Raw genomic sequence first — 21,022 nt, forward strand, 5'->3', positions numbered from 1 at the left:
ACTATAGAGGCCCAGTGCTCTATTGGCACAAGACGAACAAAAGGGCTAATGGAACAGAAAAAAAATCCAGAAAAGGGCTCATGCATATATCACTATTTTTTTAAAAAAAGAAAAAGGTATCACTTCAATTCAGTGTGAAAGTATAGTCTTTTCAATAAACGGTGCTGGCTCAATTGGGTGTCCGTATAGGAAAAAAATTGAATTTGTAAACCTCCCCTACTACCCCACTCACTCCGCCCCACACACTGGCCTTCATTGTTGGTCCTGGAGTCCAGAGACCAGCAGCCTCAACAGCCCCAGAAGAAGCCTACCCCAGGCAGCCTGATGGAGCTGCCACTGGTATTCTTATCCACCAGGGGTCGCTGTTGCACAGCACATGGGGTCCCACCGAGACTCCGCGGACGGAGCCTCCTCCTGCAAACCCACTGTTGCACTTAGGCATCCGGACTGCCTGGCAGCCCCATCCCTTCTCCAAACTCAGGTTGGACCTGGCAGGAAAGGCGCAGTCCCCGAGCCAGCAAGGCCTTCCTTCAGTCTGGAAAGTACTGGCCCATAATCTCAGCCTAGATCTTTGTTAGAAGGGAAGAGAGCCGGTGGGGCAGTGTGGCTGATTTAGTTCCTGCCTCTTTGCATACTGGCCTCCTTAAATGCCCCCATCCCAGCCATCAAGATAGACAGACAGGAGCTTTGGCATGTCGAAAGTGAACAAGCCACAATCCCTCTGGGAAGGCTCAGTCATGGGCCCTGCCCCCTTGCAAGGCTGGGAAGAGTGGCAGTGACAGTGCCAGCCCCAATTCCTTTCTGCCTGTCAGCCAGAGTCACAGCACAGACAGCTAACCTGGGACCCTGGGGCTCTCTGCAAAGCCTTAGCCCATTCCCATGGAAGTTGAAGGCTAGTGTTTGGGGGTGAGGAGTGGAGGAAGCTGATAATCCTAGATAGGTTGAGTGCCAAAGAGGGGTGAAGAGGCACCTGCAACCTTCATTCAGAGGCATTCTCTTTCTCCCTCTCTCTAAAAGCTACACCGAGGTAAAGACAGGATTGCAAGACAAATTAAGCAGATTTTTTTGCCTTGCATTCACAGCCCCTCTGTCTCTATCCAGCCTGGCTTATATATTAGAACCAACTCTAGCAAGATAGTAGCTTTGCCTCGGGTTCTGCACACTATGACATCATTCACCTAATGGGACCAGGGGGCGCACTTAGGATTAGGAGCAAAAACGCAGGGTTCTCAGTCTAGCCTCTGTCTCTCCCAGTATCTCTATCCTTTCCAGCTTCAATTTGCTCTTCTGTAAATAAGATGCAGGTGACCGTCTCTCCCTGCCCTCCTTACAAAATGACTGTGAAAAGCAAATGGGCATAATGGTGAGAAAAACTGATTAAAGTGAGGGTGTTTTGCTTGCTTGAATTTTTTATTCACTTTTTGCAAAAAAAGCTGTTTCTGACCATCTGCAATCATACAGGGAGCAGAGAGTGGAGAGAGACTCTTGTAAAACAGCAGCTGGGGCCACAGAGCCTCCGCACCACCCCCTCTTGCAGCCCACTCCCTCCTGCCCAGGGCCTCTGGGACTTCAAGAGCTCAGTCTAGGCCTCTCTGTCTTCATCTCTCATTCAGCCCAGCACCTCAGCTGTCAGGGCCTATTGATGCCAAGAAGCTGCCCCAGGAAATAAGGGTGGGGCGTGAGGGAGCTGAATGGAGACAGGCAGCAGTTTTTCCAGCTCTTGCCCTTGGTGATTTTCTTCTTGGACTTGAAATTGAGCCCTCCTCCCCGCTCTCCCCTCATCTTTAATTTCTGTATTGATTTTCATTAAACTCCCCCCTTGGCTCCAGCACAGGGTGAACTAACTCGTTATTTGAAAAAACAAAACAAAAGGGAGGGGTGAGAATAAAAGGATGCTCTTTTGAAAGTGAGGCCATCTCTGGTCTTAAGGCTGGAAAAGACAATGACCAGAACTGTCCTGCAGGTTGTCTGAGCCTTGGGCTTTCAGTGCCCCCCCACGCCTTATGGCCATAGATGTGTAGCTTCCTATCCCTAACATCTCCAGCCCCTCATCCAGACCATAGTCCCCAGTCCAGCTCTAGTCTGCAGCCCCCTCTAACCCCATCCTGACCTGGCCCCATCCAACCACAATCCCTGAACCAGCAGTGCCCTGACCTTCCCTTTCACCACTCAGGGCACCTGACACCCTGCCATAGTCATTGCAAAATCCCCAACAACCAGGTCCTTTGGGGGCAATGTGAAGTTTTCCCCAGACCAACCTGAAAAAGTGGAAACAAATGGGCATGGGAGGAGGAAAACGAAACAAACATAGGCAGGGTGCTTTCTCCATGCAGGCATCATTGCTGCAAGACCCGCCCATATTGTTTCATTGCATCACCGTAGCAGCCCTATAAAGGAGGTGGTAAGGTGCTAGTCCCATTTTACAGAAGATGAGGCTGGGGTTCAGACAGGAGAAGTGACTTGCTCCCTCACCTCTCTTCAGCCTTCCCCAAACCCTGCAATCCTCCCACTTGGTAATGGTAGTTCACCTTGCCAGCTCCAGTCCTCCAGAAGGCCACCGTGAGCAGTCCACCCTTACCAGGTTGGGTTCATCTGCTCTTGCTGGACTGTGTGGCTCTGGGGCCCTTACTCCCTCCTTGGCCCTCATTTTCTCCCTCAAGTCTTCTTCCAAGTGAGGTCCAGAGACTACTGCCTCCTCCTTGGGGCTCCCCCAATTCACTGAACACAGAGACCCTGAAACACTTGGAGCCCCATGGGGTGGCTCCCTGCTGTGGCGTCCCCTCTGCCCCTGCCCTTGTTAAGACTGCTTTCCTCCGGCTTGCCTGGGAGCTCCTCCCTGGCCTTTCTGGGACCAGCTTCATTGCCTCTTTGGTGCTGCCTACACCGGCAACCCCACCAGAGGTGGGGCCTCCTGCCTATAGCCTCTGATGGCCACGGGACAGCCCTTACCACTGTCCGTCCTGCTGGGCCTCTCCCCATCAGCTATCCTGGGAGGCAGGGAGCCTGTCTTTTCTCCAGAGCCCAGCACAGGGGTTGCGAATGAGGAGTGATGTCAGATGAGGACACAGGGAAGGAAGGACAGATGTCCTGAAGCTTAGGATGTGGGGAGGCTGCAGCCCGGATGAACCAGACCTCCACGTGACAGCTCTGAAAAGAAAGAATGGGGCCTCAAAAGGCCTGTCAGACACTCGTGGAGAGGCCTTTGCTGTGTGTTGGCATCTTGCCTCCATCCCTGCTTGGTGGGTGTCCATGTCTGGCCCCTGCCCAGGCCAACACAGAGAACTCAGCTCCCAGGGAGTCATCCCTCTGCAGTCCTTGCCTCAGAAGGACCAGCTCTCCCCAGGTAGCAGAGGAAAGAGCAGGAGTTTAGAATCAGCCAGACTTGGGTTTGCATCCAAGCTCTACATTCACGACTGAGGAAACACAGTCTCCGAGTCTCAGTTTCCTCGTCTGTTAAAGGGAAAGGCTGTGAGGACTCATCCCCCCACCACACCCAGCTTCTCCATGTGTGCACTTCACTGCAACTTTGACCAGGCCAGCCCCTCTCCCACATGCCAGCCCTCCCTTCCCCACCAGACCCTAACCTTCCATTCATTTTCAGAGTCACAGTGATTAGCATTGTACCTGCCACAATCACAGTAGCCACCATTTATTCACTGCCTACTCTGTGCCAGGCATCATATTACTATACATGAGGAAGATTTTATAGGTTCATTTTACTGATCAAGAAACTGTGCTAAGAAAGTCTCCCAGGATAACATATCCAAGCTCACAGTGAGAAAAATCTGCTCAAACCCAGGATTGCCTGACTCTAGTTCCCGGTCTCCCCACTGTAATAGGCTGCTTCAATGATAAAAGGAATTCGCAGAGTGAATTAATGGTGGACTTCGTGAGAGAACAAATGAGTGAGTAAGTTTACTTATTATTTTATTTTATTTTATTTTACTTATTTTTTTAAGAAGCAGTGTCTAGCTATATTGCCCAGGCGAGTCTGGCTTCATGCAATGCTCCTGCCTCACCGTCCTAAAGCACTGGAATTTGAGTGAGTTTAAAAGTAAGTGAATGACTGACTGGCAAACAGAAGGAATGAAGCAGCAGAGATGAAGTGACTTCCTGTGAGTAAGTGAATGAGACCATGACTGAATCTATGACCACACAAGTCCCCCAAACCGGGCAAGGCTCAGGCATGACACAGCAGTAACTGGGATGGATGCAGTGACCTGTCTAGACCCACAACTCCGCTGGAGACTGTGCAGGATTTAATGAACCTCTTCAAGGTTGAAGGAAAGGAGGGGGAAGCCACACAACAGAGATGAATTTCACCAAATCCAGCACGTTTCCCACTGCCAATTAATTAAGCGAACCTCAGTGAGAAGGCCAGGCCAGTAAATCAGGAGGGGAAGGCTGGAACTTTGATGTGATCTAATTAGGCCATGAACCATGCCCAGTGAGTGGGTGGCTGGCAAGAGCCCCAGGGAACCACACTTCCCCATTCCACCTTCACTCACCTGTCACTCTGTGGTTTCTACAATCCAGCCTGTGCCTGGTCTTCACCATCTTCCATCCTCAACACTGACAATGGCCAACCTCACCAGAGCCTCTGTGGGCAGGGCTGAGCAGCCCAGGTCACAGAGGGTGGCAAGCATGGACAGGACCCAGGGAGGGCACATAGGTGGAGAGTGGGGGAGATTAAGGCCCTCACAGGTGTCTCTAGAACTTCTCACAACTTTGGAAGCAACATGATATGGAGGAAAGGAGCATGGACAGTGGCCTCACAATGTCAGATTTTGAGTCCTGGGTCTGCAAAATGGTTAACAGCCCAGGCTGGCTCTCGCCCAGCAAAGCTGGAATTACATTACTGCCTGGGCCATTTTTTAGCTGTGTGCACTTGAGCAAGTTGCTTCGTGTCTCTGAGTCTCCCTTTCTTCTGTAAGCAGTGGGGATATAACAGGATGGCAGAGAATAAATGACTTGATGAAAGGAGGGGCTTAGCAAAGTGCTTGCCCAAAGCAAGTATTTGATATATGTTAGTTATTGTTCCTCTCATCATGGTCATGACATCCTCCTTACCTGCTAGAACTGGGCTTGGCAAGGATTTTCTACAGATGGCCACAAAGTAAATATTTTTGGCTTTCCAGACTATATGCTCTCTGTTGCAACTATTCAGTTCTGCTGTTTTGGTATGAAAGCAGATAGAGAACACCCAAACAAAAGAGTGTAGCTGTGTTCTAATAAAACTATGGGCTGAACTTTGAATTTCACATAAGTTTTCATGGGACACAAAATTTTATTCTTCTTCTGTTTTTTTCCAACCATTTAAAAATGAAAAAACAAATCATTCTTAGCTCATGGGCCAGACAAGGCAGATAGCAGGCTGAATTTAGCCCACGGACCATAACTTGCTATCTTCTAGACTAGAATGTAAGCTCCATGAAGACAAGGAGTTTTGTCTGTTTTGTTCACTGTTATACTCCCAGCGCCTAAAACAGTGCCTGGCAAATAGCAGATAGTAAATATTTGCGGAATGAATGAATTACATAATGTATGATTTCACACAAGAAGTCATTTCACCTCTCTGGATGTCAGTTTTCTCATCCATACTGTGGGGACACTTTCAAATCTGAAGCAAGCATCAAATGAAATTAGAATCCATGCGAGGTCACTTTGCAAGCTCTACAACTGCCATACAATGTAGTTGTTATTTCTGAACACTCAGGGGCCCTTGCCAGGGTAAGTCTTATTCCTCTTCAGTGCCTGGCACAGAGGAAATATTTCATGAGAGTCTGTGTATTATAAGCAATCTGTCCTGGAGGGGAGAAATGTCCAGGTAAGCTACTATCCCCTATGCCAGTTGGGGGTGTGAGGGGTTAGCACATTGGCCAGGAACAGCAAGGTGGTCTGGGATTAAGCTTCAGGGACCTTTTCAGTGCTCTCAGAGTAACCATTAAACTAGCGAGGTCGTGACACACACTGGGTGTTGGACTATGGCAGATGTGCGTCCAAATTCTGGCTCCAATACTTACTATGTTATTTAGGCAAGTCACTTAAACTGCCTGGGATTCCATTTCCTTATCTTTAAGATGGAGATACTAATAGTGCTCACCTCACAAGTTTCTGGTGCATTAATGAAAGGACATATGTAGTGGACTAGCTCAGCACCTGGCACGTAGTAACCCCCTAGACTATGAGCATCTCTTTCTCCTTTTGCTCAACTGGGCAGGGTCTGAATCCCAGGCTAGGACCTGGGCCATCTGTACTGGGAAAGACACATTAAAGCACTCTGGCATTTGAGCAGCATCAGATAGGTGAAAGGAAAAATGCCTCCAGCTGTCCCAGCTGCACATGTTTTCAGCTCTAAACAAACAAACGAAAAACGCTGTTGTTTTTCTTCCCTGAATTGAAAACTTCCTTCTGCACTGCAAGCTCACTAAAGCCATACAATCTGCTGCTTTTGGAGAGCTGGTGATCCCAAGCTCCTTCTATCTTCTCCTCCCATTTTCCCTGCCAACCAGACAGGAAAGGTGAGAAACAAAGCCCATTTGGTTGTTTGTACACTATCCAAGGAAGGACAAGTTTTATAGGAGAAGGGAGGGAATTATTCCGAACATGAAGTTGAGGATGCTCAATGTATTTCCTTTATCAAGTCCACCATCTGTCTCTCCCTCTCTCTCTCACCACCCTCCCCATTCCTCTATTTTGCCATATAAGAGAGCACACGCATAGCATGTCTGTGCTCACACAATCAGACAGGCCACCGGAATAGAGGTAACTGTAATTGGTTTCAGTCTCATGAGACTTGGATTTGGCTTTTGGTTCTCTCATTTAGTAGATATATGACCTTGAGTTAGTCACTTCTCTCCCCAGAGCCTCGCTACCCAATGAGTAGCACAATGAAGGAGTAAGCATGGATTTCTCACCTTCAAATCTAGTGCTTATAGCAACTAGATGTGAAAACTTCCAACCCAGTGGGAAGAGGGCACTCTGTCTAAAAAGCTGGCACTAGCTCCTCTACTATCTTGCTCTGTCACCTTTGGCAAATTACTTCCTTATTCTGACCTGTAGCCTTGTCATCTGTAAAATGAGCAGGTTCCCTATCCACATTCCATCCTTAGCTAAGAGCATCTCTAAGTTCATGATTCTATGACCCTGTCCCGATAATCTGAGTAGATTTGGAAGGAGGCAGGGTAAAAAGTAAGATGACCATTTGTCTAGGAGTCCAGACCAAAGTGAAGAAACTGAGGGTAGGGTAGAGTTATTTGGGCTGCCAGGACTAGACTGTGGGACATGGAGGCAGAGGACAGATAGCAGTTTGCTGGCCCCTGTCCCCATTTAGACCAGCTCACATGAACAGACTCAGATCCTCCCCCAAATCCTGCAGGTACCACCATAGTACCAGGACACACCAGGCCTTTCCACTTCTCTATAAGAATTTTCAGCATCTTTCCTGGAAACTTGGTTGGGAAACCCCAGATTTCAGCCCCTGCCACCCAGCCCTCCTGGCTGGAGTCCCCAAGAGCGTATCCACAAGCTCAGACTCACACATGTCTAAGTAGAGGAGCAGCCTCAGCCCCACAACCAGGGAAGGGGTCAGGGGTGGCTGGAATTAGTTATGTCACCATAGATCAGGCTTGAGCAGAGGCACTAGGGCCTGTCTGATCACCGCCTTCCTTCTCTAACCCCACCCTACTCCCATGCCATCTTGGCCCAGCGAGCACTTGGACTGGGGCTTCCACCTCCCTCACCCAAGCCCACTGGTCTTTAGTGAAGAGGAGTCCCACTTGCTCTCCCAGGTACCCAGTGCTGCCCTGCTCTTGCCCACTCTATGCCCCCAGGATCTGGATCCTCTTCCATCTTCAGGAGGCCTGCTGTGGGTGAAGAATCAACCACCCTGAACCCCAGCACCACCTCTGACTTGCCTGCCTTCTACCATGTTCCACCCACAGCAGTCTCCCCAGGTGTCATCACCCCACCTAGGAAGTGCTGAGTGTCCCTTTGAGCCCTGCCTTTCCTGCTCAGGCTCCTCAGTCCCCATCTCCTTCACCTCTTCGCCAGCTCCCATAGTCCAGGTCCCAGCAGCCCTATCCAAATGGTGCCTGGGAAAAGGACTACTCAGGGCATTTGCTCCATGAAAAGGAACAGATGGCTACCATGAGGCCTAGCCCTCACCCCTACTTGGCTTGAGGAGCTCAGGCACCACCCAGCCAGCTGTCCTTACCTTCTCCAGCTGGTGGACACCCTCTTCCACGCAGCAGATGGAGGCCAGTGTGCGGAGCGCCTGGGGGTATAAGCACCGGAAAGTGTCCTGCCGGCAAATCTTGAAGAGTGCTACGACCCCACCCTCCTGCCAAAAGAAAGAAATATCACATCATGTTATTACTGTGTGACCTTGTCTGGGGCTAACTCAAGAATAAGTGACATCCCTGATTTGCCAGATATGCTTTCGGGTCCTCCCTGCCTCCAGCAATCCCCGCCCCACACACACTTAACACACTTACGCTCACATGTTCACATGTATGCTACCCAGAAATGCTGGTTCCAGAAATAATGTTACCCTTTATAGTCCAAGCTGGAGATTGGATACCATAAATGCTTCTGGGGCTCGGGAGCCAGGGGCCAAGGCAGGCATATTTGCTAGGGCTGGCGATCAGAACCCTTCAACAGGGTTCCCAAACATCTGGCAACTCCCTTGGAGCAACCCCCCATAGAGCAGGCCTGGAGTCACAGGAAGCAGGTCCTAAAAACCAACTGAGGCAGGTGGGAGGAACTGACTAGATCTCCCTCTGCTAACAGTCACCAGGCTATTCCTCGGATCCTTCCAACTGCTGTGGGAAGCAGGCAAAAAAAAGGTTTCATTTATATTAGCACTACCATTTCCTCCCATTTTTTGATTGAAAAAACTGAAGTCCAGATGGGTAAAATAATTCAGCCTATATTCACATCATCATTTTCATTTTCACTCCTTTACTCCTGTTTGTGTGTGTGTGTGTACAACCCTTTCAAAAACAATCATCTCAGCTCTTGAGTGTGGTGAATATGTCCTTTTCCCTTTGTGAGAGCTGTTTATGGAAACTTCTTTCCAGTAAAGTGTCTACCATCAGGCAAGAATCTAGGAGTGCAGAGCTCATTGTCCAGGTGCCCTGCTAACTAGTCAGACTTACTCATAATAATCACTGGAGCCAACCTTAGCTCTGGGAGCAAAGTGAGCCAAGAGATGACTAGAGTGACTAATCAAGGTGCCAAGCAAACCAGTGGCAACACTAACTGGGGCATTTAGAGTGGCAGGAATTGGATATCCCACATCTAGCCTTGCCCAGATCTCTCCCTCTTTCCCTCCCTGAAGGCTGGCAGGGTGCCTAGGGTTGGCAGCAGTAAAGAATGCATGAGCAACTGATCTGAACTGGGTCCCTCGGGGCACTAGCCTTTAACCTCATCACTCCTGGGTCTAACTAACCTCCTTGTACCAGTTCCCAAAACTAAGCAAAATGTTACAGGAAGAAGGCAAGTTCAGCAAAAGACCATCCTCTGTCAGGTTTTTGAGAATTCTGACAACAAAAGCACCTACTATGTGCCAGGCTCAGTTCCATGTATGCTGAGGATGCAGCAGTGAATGGCTGATAAAACAATGAATGGACAATTGGAAGAAGCAGCCCAGCACAGGGTCACCAAATTAGCTCAATCCCAGATCTTCCCTCCCTCTCCGTCCCACAATGATAGGCTCGTGGGCCCTTTTCATTCTAAGAGTTTTGTTGCTGGTCACTTCAGGGGTCAAGATGAAGATACCCAACTCTGGAGCAGTTCATAATTTCTGACATTTTATAATCAACTAAGAGTGATCACAACTTATATATTCCTACTTCTCTTTGGGGTGGTTGAATTCCCCTCATTTCTTTTGGTGTGAAAGGGCATAACTTAGGGCTAGTACATTCATTCACGCATTCACAAATGTTAATGGTTTATTATAAGCCAGACATCACGCTGGACACTGAGCAAGACTGCTTCAGTCCCATCCTTAATAAACTCATGGTCTCATAGAGAAGGCAGATGATTTTAAAAGTTGGTATAAAGCTGGGTAGAGGGGCAATGACATGTGGTTGGGGGTGCAGGGTTAAAAGAACACAGAGCAGAAGCCCTAGCGTGCTTGGAGGGTAGGGAGTTGTAGAAGGGTCAAGACAGAACCACTCTGATTTTAAGTGCACATAATTACTTCAGTAAAAATGTCTGGCATGAGACAGACACTTACCCGTCTGATTCCTCGTTCCATAACCTTTACTCCTGCCTTCCTACTTTCCCATAGTTCCTGGGACATCTGCAAGAGGATTCTACATACAGACCTCAGAGAGTCACTGAAGCAAAACCAAGTTACTCTTTAGAATGAGAAGAAAAGAAATGGAACTCCTAAGCTCACCTCAGCCAGCCCTGCTGGTCATTTCTAGCCTTCCTCCAGATGTAAATATACATTCATATATATGGATATATATTTTTATATATGTGTGCTTATATTTAAACATACATATTGTATAACTATTATTTCTCCATATATGTAGATAGATGAGAGAGAGAGAGATGACTGATTGATAGACATTTACATCTGAAGCAGACAATGAAGAAACAGTGCCAAAGAACGCGCATGAGGCCTGAGCCAGGATGAATGTGGCAGCCCTCCTTTGGCTCAGGAGGCACCGAGCCCAGCACAACTATATTTAAGCCTCTGCATGCATTTGCACTGGATTCTCATTACCTCTTTCTCAAGCCTGTGAAAAATGGCCTTCTTAGCACTTTTAGCTACCAGGAGAGGGAGGGGGAAATTCCTGGATCCGAAAGAAGGAGATTCTGGTCCAAATCCTGGCTTTCCTGCTGGTTAAGTTTGACTAAAAATGGGCTATGATAGTTATATATCTGAGCTGTTGGGGGTGCAATTGAGTTAGTGCATGTGGAAAGGCCTAGAACCTGGTTCTGGAGAGTGTGTAAGGGTCAGGCTATGTGAGGCTTCCTGGTTAGAAGAATGTCTCACCTCCTCATGAAGGAGGCCCTGAGGGCTAGGATATGTGGGAGGAGAGAGAAGGAAGGAGGCCACAGAGGAAATAAGATGGATTGGTCTTGAGGACCACTCTGGAGCCCCCATTCAAGAACCAAGTGCAGTACTCATCCTGGAGTGAAGCTGGGAATGGCCTGAGCTAGCAGAATCACATTGTTGGCTAAAGCTTGTTTAATTTTATAGAAAGCTCTGGGCTCAAAGCCCAGCCACATAACAGTATGAATTATTCAGAGAGATTTGGGATGAGCTGTCACAAAGTGGGAAGAGATCACTTATGGGGTGTGTGGGCTGGTGCTGGAAGGAATAACAGAGGAGCTATTGGTGGTGGGGGGGGATAATTTTGATGAAGCCCAGAGGAGTTTTCTGTGCCCTGCACAGGGGAAGGGATGGAGTTTGCCACCATCATCACAGAGAGGTCTGGGCTTATTCTTTAGCCTTCAGAGGAACCCAAGAAGCTGAGAGGACAAGCCTCAGACAGGTTGCCCATGTTTTCTCCCAGAGGCAGCTAAGATAGATGAAGGACCCAAACAAACAAAACAGCAGGCAGCAAAGAGGTGGATGAGGAAGGCCACTAGGTCACTGCCCCACACTGTCACGACACTGGGTACATCTACTGAGCATACAAGGTGAGGATGCTGTGCAGGGCATGCCAGGGACTTCCAGCTCCTGCATCACTGTCAGAACTGGAAACCCAAACACAGTAATTCTATAGGAGGAATTAGTCTCCCATCTTCTCCCAGAGAGAAGATTCAGGAAGGACTCCCTTTTCCAGCCCAGAAAAACATATGAAAAGATGAGCTGGAAAGATGGAAGTCCTCCTTGAATCTTTTTCTCTGCTTCAACACTCTGTTACTTCATCCTTTAGACCTGAAATATCAGAAGGTTGAGATTAAGATTTTGGAATCTGTAGACCTGGTTAAAATCCCAGCTCTGCGGCCGGGCGCGGTGGCTCAAGCCTGTAATCCCAGCACTTTGGGAAGCCGAGACGGGCGGATCACGAGGTCAGGAGATCGAGACCATCCTGGCTAACACGGTGAAACCCCGTCTCTACTAAAAATACAAAAAAATTAGCCGGGCGAGGTGGCGGGCGCCTGTAGTCCCAGCTACTCGGGAGGCTGAGGCAGGAGAATGGCGTGAACCCAGCGGGGCGGAGCTTGCAGTGAGCCGAGATCTCGCTACTGCACTCCAGCCTGGGGCACAGAGCAAGACTCCATCTCAAAAAAAAAAAAAAAAAAAAAAATCCCAGCTCTGCTTTCATATGTGTGACCTTGAATACATTATTTATATTCTTTCTGAAACTCTGTTTCTTCATGTTCAAAATGGAAATTATAATTATGACAAATCAAAAGACTGTTGGAGAATCAGATGAGATGGTGAATAGAAAGTATAGCATCATGCTTGAGTAAACAATGGGCATGGAAGGTTGGTGGGAGAAAGGAAGAGAGTGGGAAGGAGAGGTGGGAGGAAGAGGAAGAGGAGGGGCTGCTGAGAAGCAGTTCAGAACAGTAACCAGATGCGTAGTCTTTGCTGCCAAACAGCCAGGTTCAAATTCCAGTTCAGTCACTTACTAGCTTTGGACCTTTTCACTGTCTTAGCTCCCTCACCTGGAAAATGGGGGTAGATCCTGCCTACCACAGAGGATCATTGGGAGGTTAAAATACGTTATTTGTATAAAGCCCTTAAAACATTATCTGGCACAAAGTGAGCGCTATAAAACTAAATTTATTTTACTACTGCTACTACAGTTGTCATCACAACCATCATCATCAGAGTTGATCACTTTTGGCTTCAGAAAGCTCATATTCTCCCATTTGTCCCCAGCTCCTGCCAATGCCTCCCAGTTTTGACCTCCACCAGCCTCATACCCAGAGCAAGCAAGCTGATTACTGTGCAGTGGACCAGGAGCAGAAAAAGAGGAAATACTGATTAGGAGGGAGACAGATTTGTTGTAGCAGGGTTTTGCCTGGAAAGGGAAAGACTCTAGATTTTAACCAACTGAGCTGCTGAAATGGAAATTGCACTGACTCCAGAGCTGGACAAATTTAGTTTCAAGTGTCAACTGCTCAAGGTATTCAACCACGGTGAGTCCTGGAGTTCTAACCTGTAAAACAGGGTCACTGATACACTTCTCAGAGGGGTCATGTAGACAAGATACAACAACTGTGTGAAAGTCCCTGCACAGGGCCTAGACACATAGGAAGCCACCAATAAATAGTAATTATTATCGTTGTTGTTAATATTCAGTAAGACTCAAGTATTCTCTTGGCAGGCTCTGGAGGGTGTGGCCCATGTAAATAATCAAATGATCATTCCAAATCTTTAAACAACTCCTGGTCATGGCTCTTGAGAGCCCAGAGGAGTGCTAGGGGCATGGGAGATCCCTGAGTAGCTGAGGAGGTGATGGAACAGCTGAGAAGCCTGTGGACAGAAATGTAGGAAGTGATGACTAAACGTGGCAAATAGTTCACCTTAGCCTTCTGTTTTAAAAAGGAATAGGATAAAAGTAAAATTGCAACCTTACTTTTCCCATGAAAACACTGGGAAAGCCAGGCAGCATGGTAGATTTGGAAGATGTCTTAAATATACAGTCCAGCATCCTCAGGCCGCAAAGGTACCAAGGAGGAGTTAATCCCCAGTGGTCTGGCCAACTTCCTTCGGTGAGCTAGCAGTAGAGCTGGGATGAGAGCTGCCCTCTCATCCCAACCCAGGCCTTTTCCCCTGTTTCTACCACTGGAAATGTTTGGGATTAATGTTTAACTGGAGTTAAGGCCTGGTCCTGACAGGAGACTAAATCTGCAGGAGGCCAAACATCATCTTGGCTTACAACAAAATACATGTCTCCTCTCTGCTTTCCTGAATGTGAAGCTCAAATTCTGGCAGGTGGTAGGAGCTGTCTATATCAAGCGGCACATGGAAACAGACCTTGAGTGCTCAGGTCCTGAAACAGAACACCCAGAGCTTCAGAGCTACTGTCAAGCAAAGTTTCCTTCCCAGGAAATTTCTAAGGCCCATTCTTTACAAAACATAAAATCTCTTCAGACCCCATGTGCCATTCAGAAGAAGTCCTTATCCCACCCAGACTACCTCAGATCCACAAAGAGAACCCAAACCCAGCATGCGTTTGCAACTCATTTTGAATGGGAAAAATGGTAATTGTTCCAAAAGAAATTCAGCTACTTACTGTTTGGAGTTAATCATCAAACTAACGTTAAGTCAGTTTCAGCTCAGAGGTTGGAGCTGTTCGCTGTTCCCCAACAGCACCAAGACAAAAATCTACAGTCAACTCTCTTGACTAAGTTAAATGTTTGAGTCACCGAATCCTTGGAGAAAACAGATCCAATGCTATCTCCTTCATCCCCTTTGCCCCAACACCACTACAAGCTCTTCAGGTTAAATACATTTAAATGACTCCCAAAAGAGAGTAGAGATCCTCAACCCACACAGCACAGTAGAATCACTTGGAAAGCTAAAATACTCATCCCAGGACCTACTCCAGACCAATTAAATCAGAATCCGAAAAATTTTAAAGCTCTCTAAGAGTTCGATTGTGTATCCAGGATTGAGAACTCCTGAGTCACACTTTGGCTCAAGGACCTGAAGGGTCAAGGATTGAACCAGAAGTCACCACTGTGGTGTTTAGGACCATGAACTCTGAATTAAAATTAAAGAGGCTGAGACTGGGGTTCAATTCTGTCTTGACCCCTTGTCAGCTGTATGATCCTGAATAAGCTCCTTAAACCATTTCCTCAACTATTGATGGTAACAACATGGTACCTTCTTCATAGGATGGTTTTGTGATTTAAAAGAAAGGAAATATGTAATGCATTAAAGACAAAACACAGCAACACTCAAGTGTTAGCTATTGCTATTACATATAACTCACTTCTCCACTCACAAGAGTTGATGAGGATTTATGCTGCTCTACTATTAAGATTGCTTTACGGGCTTAGATCAGTGATTTTGAGTCTGGCCATGCTTTAGAACTACTTGTAGAGCTTGTTAAAATGAAGATTCTCAGGTCTTACCCAAAGACCCCAGGGAATCTTGGGTATGGCACAAGTATCTGGGTTTTCCACAAACTCTCTGAGGGACTGCAATACAGAGTAGGCACTGGGAATCACTGTTGCTGGGGCATCTTCCTGTGACTAGCATCTTAAGTCTATTGAAGGACATAACTTTGCTACCAATTAGATCGCTGGTTCTGTCTCCAATGGTGATGTCATATTTCAAGTGAAAAAGAATGGAAACCAGAAACAAAAGACCTTTCTGAGGTCCTAGGGCTACCAGTTGCCTATATTTGCTCTAAGTGTCTTAAAGCCGAGTTCAGGGACAAGTTAACCATGAAGCTAATGAATTACAACTCCCATTGTAATTAACGAAAACCACCATCCTTTTTGATTTAGTCTTCCTCTAATGTAGTATTGGAGTGGCTGCAGGCATTTTTCAGATCCAGCCGTGAAGCTGAGTATGAGAGGCATGCTTTGTTTTAGTTTGGTGGGATATATTAATGTGGTTGGCATCATTTTCTCATGTAGGTGAATTCCTGCAAACCAACCTAGTATGGAATTGCCTTCCAGAAGACAGTGTGGCGATTCATCAAGGATCTAGAACTAGAAATACCATTTGACACAGCGATCCCATTACTGGGTATATACCCAAAGGATTATAAATCATGCTACAATAAAGACACATGCACATGTATGTTTATTGCAGCACTATTCACAATAGAAAAGACTTGGAACCAACCCAAATGTCCATCAATGATAGACTGGATTAAGAAAATGTGGCACATATATACCATGGAATACTATGCAGCCATAAAAAAGGATGAGTTCATGTCCTTTGTAGCAACATGGATGAGGCTCGAAACCAATATTGTGAGCAAACTATTGCAAGGACAAAAAACCAAACACTGCAAGTTCTCACTCATAGGTGGGAATTGAAAAATGAGAGCACTTGGACACAGGGCAGGGAACATCACACACTGGGGCCTATCATGGGGTAGGGGGAGCGGGGAGGGTGGAGGAATAGCATTAGGCGGCACGCCTAATGTAAATGACAAGTTAATGGGTGCAGCAAACTAACACGGCACATGTATACATATGTAACAAACCTGCACTTTGTGCACATGTACCCTAGAACTTAAAGTATAATAATTTTAAAAAAAAGTAGTTAAAAAATAAAAAATTGCCTTCCAGAAATATTCTTGAATTATTTTCTCGTTCTAAATAACCCACTTTTCTAAATAATTTGGAATTCGGAATTCTATAATCTTTTACTTAAGTAAGGCCCCAGTAATTCTATAAGATTCTGGCCTCACAAATCCTAGACCTACTCCCAGGCATATGATTTAAGTGCAATGAATCCTTCGGAATCAAAGCTCACAATTTGAATACCTGCAATTCAACTTGATAGTTACATGCTCTTCAGCAAGTTATTTAATCTCTCTGTTCTTCAGTGTCTTCATTTGTACAAAATGTTAATACCACCCTCCTCACAGAATCACAACAATTACATGAGACCCTGTCGGTGTAGTGTCAGAAATATAACAGAGTCAAACATATGTGAATTCTCTTCCAATACATATGAATCTAGTCTGAGCATAAATGTTATTAGAGAGTACCATACTAGCTTTGTATATCTCAGAGTGTAGTACCCTGAGAACTTGCATTAGAACTGGGGACATGAGAGAAGGGAAAAAAGGGGGTCTATTTAAAATACTCCACGCCCAGTGAACCTGTTTCTGGATACAGGATGACCCATTGGATACTCAACAGCCCTTCAGAAACCCCTACTGAAGTTGAAGGTCGAATGAACTTCAGTTCCCTCCCAACTCTCAAAGATTTTGGATCTGTGAATTTGTAACTTTCTCATTCAACAAACTCTTTGAGTACCCACTTTGTGCAGGGATTGCACTAGGCACCAAGGACACAGAGATGATTCAGATATTTCTGTCCTTGAAAAGCACACAGCTTAAAACACATAACAAAATAGAATATGGTAAGTGCTGAGACAGTGCCTGCTACTCTTTTTAGACACCACAGGTGGGAGGGTGTCTGGAAAGCAATAAAGAAGAATACAGAATTGAGTGTGGAATGCTGAGTAAGAGTTTTCCAAGTGGCAAAAAGAGAGAAGGACATTCAAATCACAAAGACAAAAAGTATGAAGGCCATGACTTATGCCCTTGTGCCTTCTCTTCTTTCTCCTCAGACAAGCACCTGGGACAGCCACAACCACCCCAGTCCATGGCCAGAATGTAGGACCCAACCAACAGAGAGAGCCAGAGGAGAGAGGGAGGCTATCTCTGGGCTCCTCTTCAGCCTAGGAGAGGGAGAAACTGACAGGAAGGTTTAAAAGGAGAAACATGCCAACAGACTTGAGAAGCATTAGTTAAATCAAGTCTGTTTTGTAGTTTAGCCTGCATTCTTCTCCCTTCTTGTATTCCGTGAGCACATCTTTGCATCTTATTTTGTTCAGAGAATTGTACAGCCTCCTTTTTTGGGAGGAGTAGGAAAGCTTAGGCAGAGACTGAGTGTATTTCAGACCCCATCTTGTCTTGATGCCTGTTGAACACTGGCCAGTATCTTTGGTGACAAAACAATAGAGGACCCAGAGTCTCCTCCTGCTTTTCCAAGGATCATAGGCAGAATCACAAGATTCTAAGTGGACATAAAAAGAGACTAAGGGCACCCAGAGAACAAACCTCTGAGTTTGTGGCAAAGGTCATGGTTGTAGACCTGTTCCTCCTCTTTCTCCTGATAATGCTACTGCTAATTATTATGGGGTATAGGTTGTTATAGCAGCAGCATTAAGAGATGTGGATAGAGCTTAAACCATACACAAGTCTATATGGAAAAATAAACTTTTCTTTGAACTGGGTTTGAGACATCCCATGTCTTACAACCATGATGTCAGGGAGCCATATAAGGTCAATTGATCACCCAAAATGCCACATGCCAGATGATCTCTTTATTCACTACATCACCACATCCCATGGACCTCAGGGACACCACAGCTGCCAGGAAGGGAAGGATATGTGGAGATGGAGAAGGATGGTTGATATTTATAACATATACCACATAAGGAAAGAAGATAGAGGTTCTGGGGGCACCAGATTTCTGTCTCAAGTAAGAAATGAAATCAGAGGGGCTAGCCATCTATTAAAAATGCAGACACCAAGGCCCAGATAGGATAAGTGACTCTCCCAAGGTCACTTGGCAGCTAATGCAGGGGCCAAGACAGACCTCCTGAGCCAGCTATTCCCACTGAACAAGTGAGCTTCCTCATACTTCCCCAGGCCTGCCATTTTGACCCCTAATCATGAAGCTCACCTTGGCTATGATGCGGCACAAGGGAGCCCCCTCCTGGGTCAGGCTGAACAGGTTCCCTGTGGTGGACTCTGTGGTGTAGATATTATCTGAGGCATCAATTTTTCTCACCAGTGCCTAAGAAGGGAGAGAAAAGTTAGCTAGTTACTCACCACCTCTACCCTCTGCTCATCTTAATGGAACACCAGTGGGCCCATGCTCCTAATAGCAACCATGAAATCTACTCCTGCCCCTAGCCACTGTCCCATTGTGAGGGCAATGAGGTTCTAGCTTTGGGAAAGGTATCAGTTAGGGAGAGGTCTAAGCTACATTTTAGAGATATGGGATAATTTCAAGCCCTTGGGACATAGGCCATAATTAGCCTTGCCCTAGTCCCTCAGAAAATCAGCTCCCAACATTGATGAGCTCAGCAAATACCATTTTGTGAATCTACTGGTTCTTAATGAGAAAAGAAACCATCAGTTAAATTAACAAACCATCAAATTGAAAACCAATGAGTGGCTATAGCTGTGACCAAAGAATTTGCTCATTTTGAATGGCTATTAGCCAATGGTGAACTCCAGCTGAGTGATGGGTTCAAGGGTTAAGTCAAGAGAAGTGCTTCACAGTAGTTTACTGCTTGAGGGATATTTTTATTGGACATTTGCTCTCTCCAATAGCTTGCTGCTTGGGGGGCAAGGCCAAGACGAAATAGCAACACTGAGAATCCTGTCAAAGGGTGGGTAACTAGGTGAGGAATGCTATACTCATCAAGGCTGAAGAACCTAAGGCTAGCGGTGAGAGGGTCTGGGAATGACTGAACATAAGACCAAGAAGAGAGGTTCAGGAAGGAAAGCAAATGAAAGATTCATTAACAAAAAAGATACAAAGATTATTTCTAGAAAAGTTTAGCTAATTTCTGAGGGAAAGGTTTTCGTGTAACTTGAAACCACTTCATCATCAGCCATTTGCCTTGGAGCATGTGATTCATTGATTATAAAGGATTCCTTCCTGCTAATTAATACCAGTAGCTCAAGTTTTCTCCTAGAAAGAATGGATCTAGAGACTGAGAAGAGCAACCTTCAAGGGCCTCAGGCAAGAAAGTAAGACCTCCAGACCTGGGTGCTCTGAGCAGCCACCCATGCGCTTTCAGTTGCCAGTTTAAAACATTAAAATGAAATTTATTTTTAATTAAACACCGGTGTTATGGAAAAGATACTTAAGAGCAACACTTGGAGCACCTTAGCCTTTCTTTGCCTCAGTTTCCTCCCCTATAAAGTGGTGTAAAAATAAGCCAGCTGCAGTGGCAAGTGCCTATGAGTCCCAGCTACTTGAAGATTGAGGCAGGAGGATTGCTCAAGTCCAGGAGTCCAAGAATAGCCTGGACAATATAGCAAGACCCCCATCTCAAATAAATAAATAAATAAAATGGTGTAAATAACAATTTCTATCTTTTAAGGGGGTTGTGCCCATTTTTTAAGGTTGTCAATATATATAAAGGATTTCTAAAGGTAGCTGCCAGGTGGAAACTAAATAAAATTGTAAGCAGTTATAATTTTGTGATCTTGTGCAGTTAAGCTCCCTACACTTTGGTTTCCCTGTTTGTAAAATGATTAAAATTAGGAGGTTTGAGGCTCAAGGTAAGTGGCTCTCCCTTTTGTCTTCTTTATTCAAATTTATGAAATTCCTCACACATGCACAACGTGCTAATCTAGATATAGCAGTCTAAGATAAAGTGTGTATTTAATCAAACTACATTAAATACAAAAATTATGCTTTAAGTTTTGATAGATGCCTCTTATTAGAAATTCAACAAAATGTAAAATTAATAACCAAGATTTGTCACTACAAATCCCTGTAATGATCACACTTCTTAGAATTCTTCCCACTGTTACCGTAAGCAGCTACACATGTGATACTAATGCTCACATGAAAATGCAGATTTCATATATTGGGGTCCTGTACCTAAATGATAATTACCTAATGTTCCTGATTAGTGTTTGCACTTGAAGCAAATTAGCATTACATTAAACAATTCAAATCCAATGTCTTTTGCAATCAGCTGCTAATATTAGACAATTTAAGTCTGAGAATAATTTCATGTTAATGTCTATACACATATATACAGTAATTACACCTCAGATATGTCTCAGTGAATCAGATCTCTGACAAAGAAAAGTTGTAAGCATCCTTTACAGTGTAAATCTGGAAAGATATGAGATCAAAGGCTCCACTGAAATCTTCAAGGCCCTAAATATCACCATTTGTCAGAGCTGGAAAGGACCTCGGAAGTCATCTGTCCAATCTTCATTTCATAGTGGAGGAAACAGATGTAGACTTGACTAAGGTTACCTATGTGGTCTAGGGAGGAGCTGGGCCCTGACCCCTCTGAATTCGATGTCCGATTTTTGAAGGTCAGGAAATCCATCTCCTTCAATGTAGGCAGGGTCTCACCTGGACTAGTGGAGATTGAAGCCTCAAGGTAAGGCTATTGTCCAGCCTCATTAGCAGTTTTTGCCAAATAGGAGAGTGGGTCTCCATCCTGGCTTCCCATTCCCTTCGTATCTAACACTATGTGTTGGTAACCTAAGCTTGTGAGTGGGGGCCTTGCAACTGCCCCTCTGGATATGCCCTGTGTTCTTGCCAAGGCCACACTTCCCCTAAGCTACTCCTAGTTATA

At 45.8% G+C, this 21,022-nt stretch overlaps 1 protein-coding gene across 4 annotated transcripts in view; it reads right to left on the bottom strand.

Moving 5' to 3' along the window:
- INSC (INSC spindle orientation adaptor protein) overlaps window positions 1-21,022 on the bottom strand; it is a 133,026-nt gene that overhangs the window by 34,482 nt on the left and 77,522 nt on the right. For 3 of the 4 annotated variants that reach the window (XM_050759415.1, XM_050759414.1, XM_050759416.1), the window contains 2 exons: window positions 18,367-18,480; window positions 8,216-8,341 (listed from right to left, as the gene is read on the bottom strand). In XM_050759415.1, the coding sequence (XP_050615372.1) occupies window positions 8,216-8,341; window positions 18,367-18,480 (240 nt within the window). The remainder of the gene's footprint in view (window positions 1-8,215; window positions 8,342-18,366; window positions 18,481-21,022) is intronic. The other variant, XM_050759417.1, reaches the window with a different exon arrangement.

Source organism: Macaca thibetana, chromosome 14 (genome assembly GCF_024542745.1).
Source record: "Macaca thibetana thibetana isolate TM-01 chromosome 14, ASM2454274v1, whole genome shotgun sequence".
Taxonomy (NCBI): Eukaryota; Metazoa; Chordata; class Mammalia; order Primates; family Cercopithecidae; genus Macaca; species Macaca thibetana.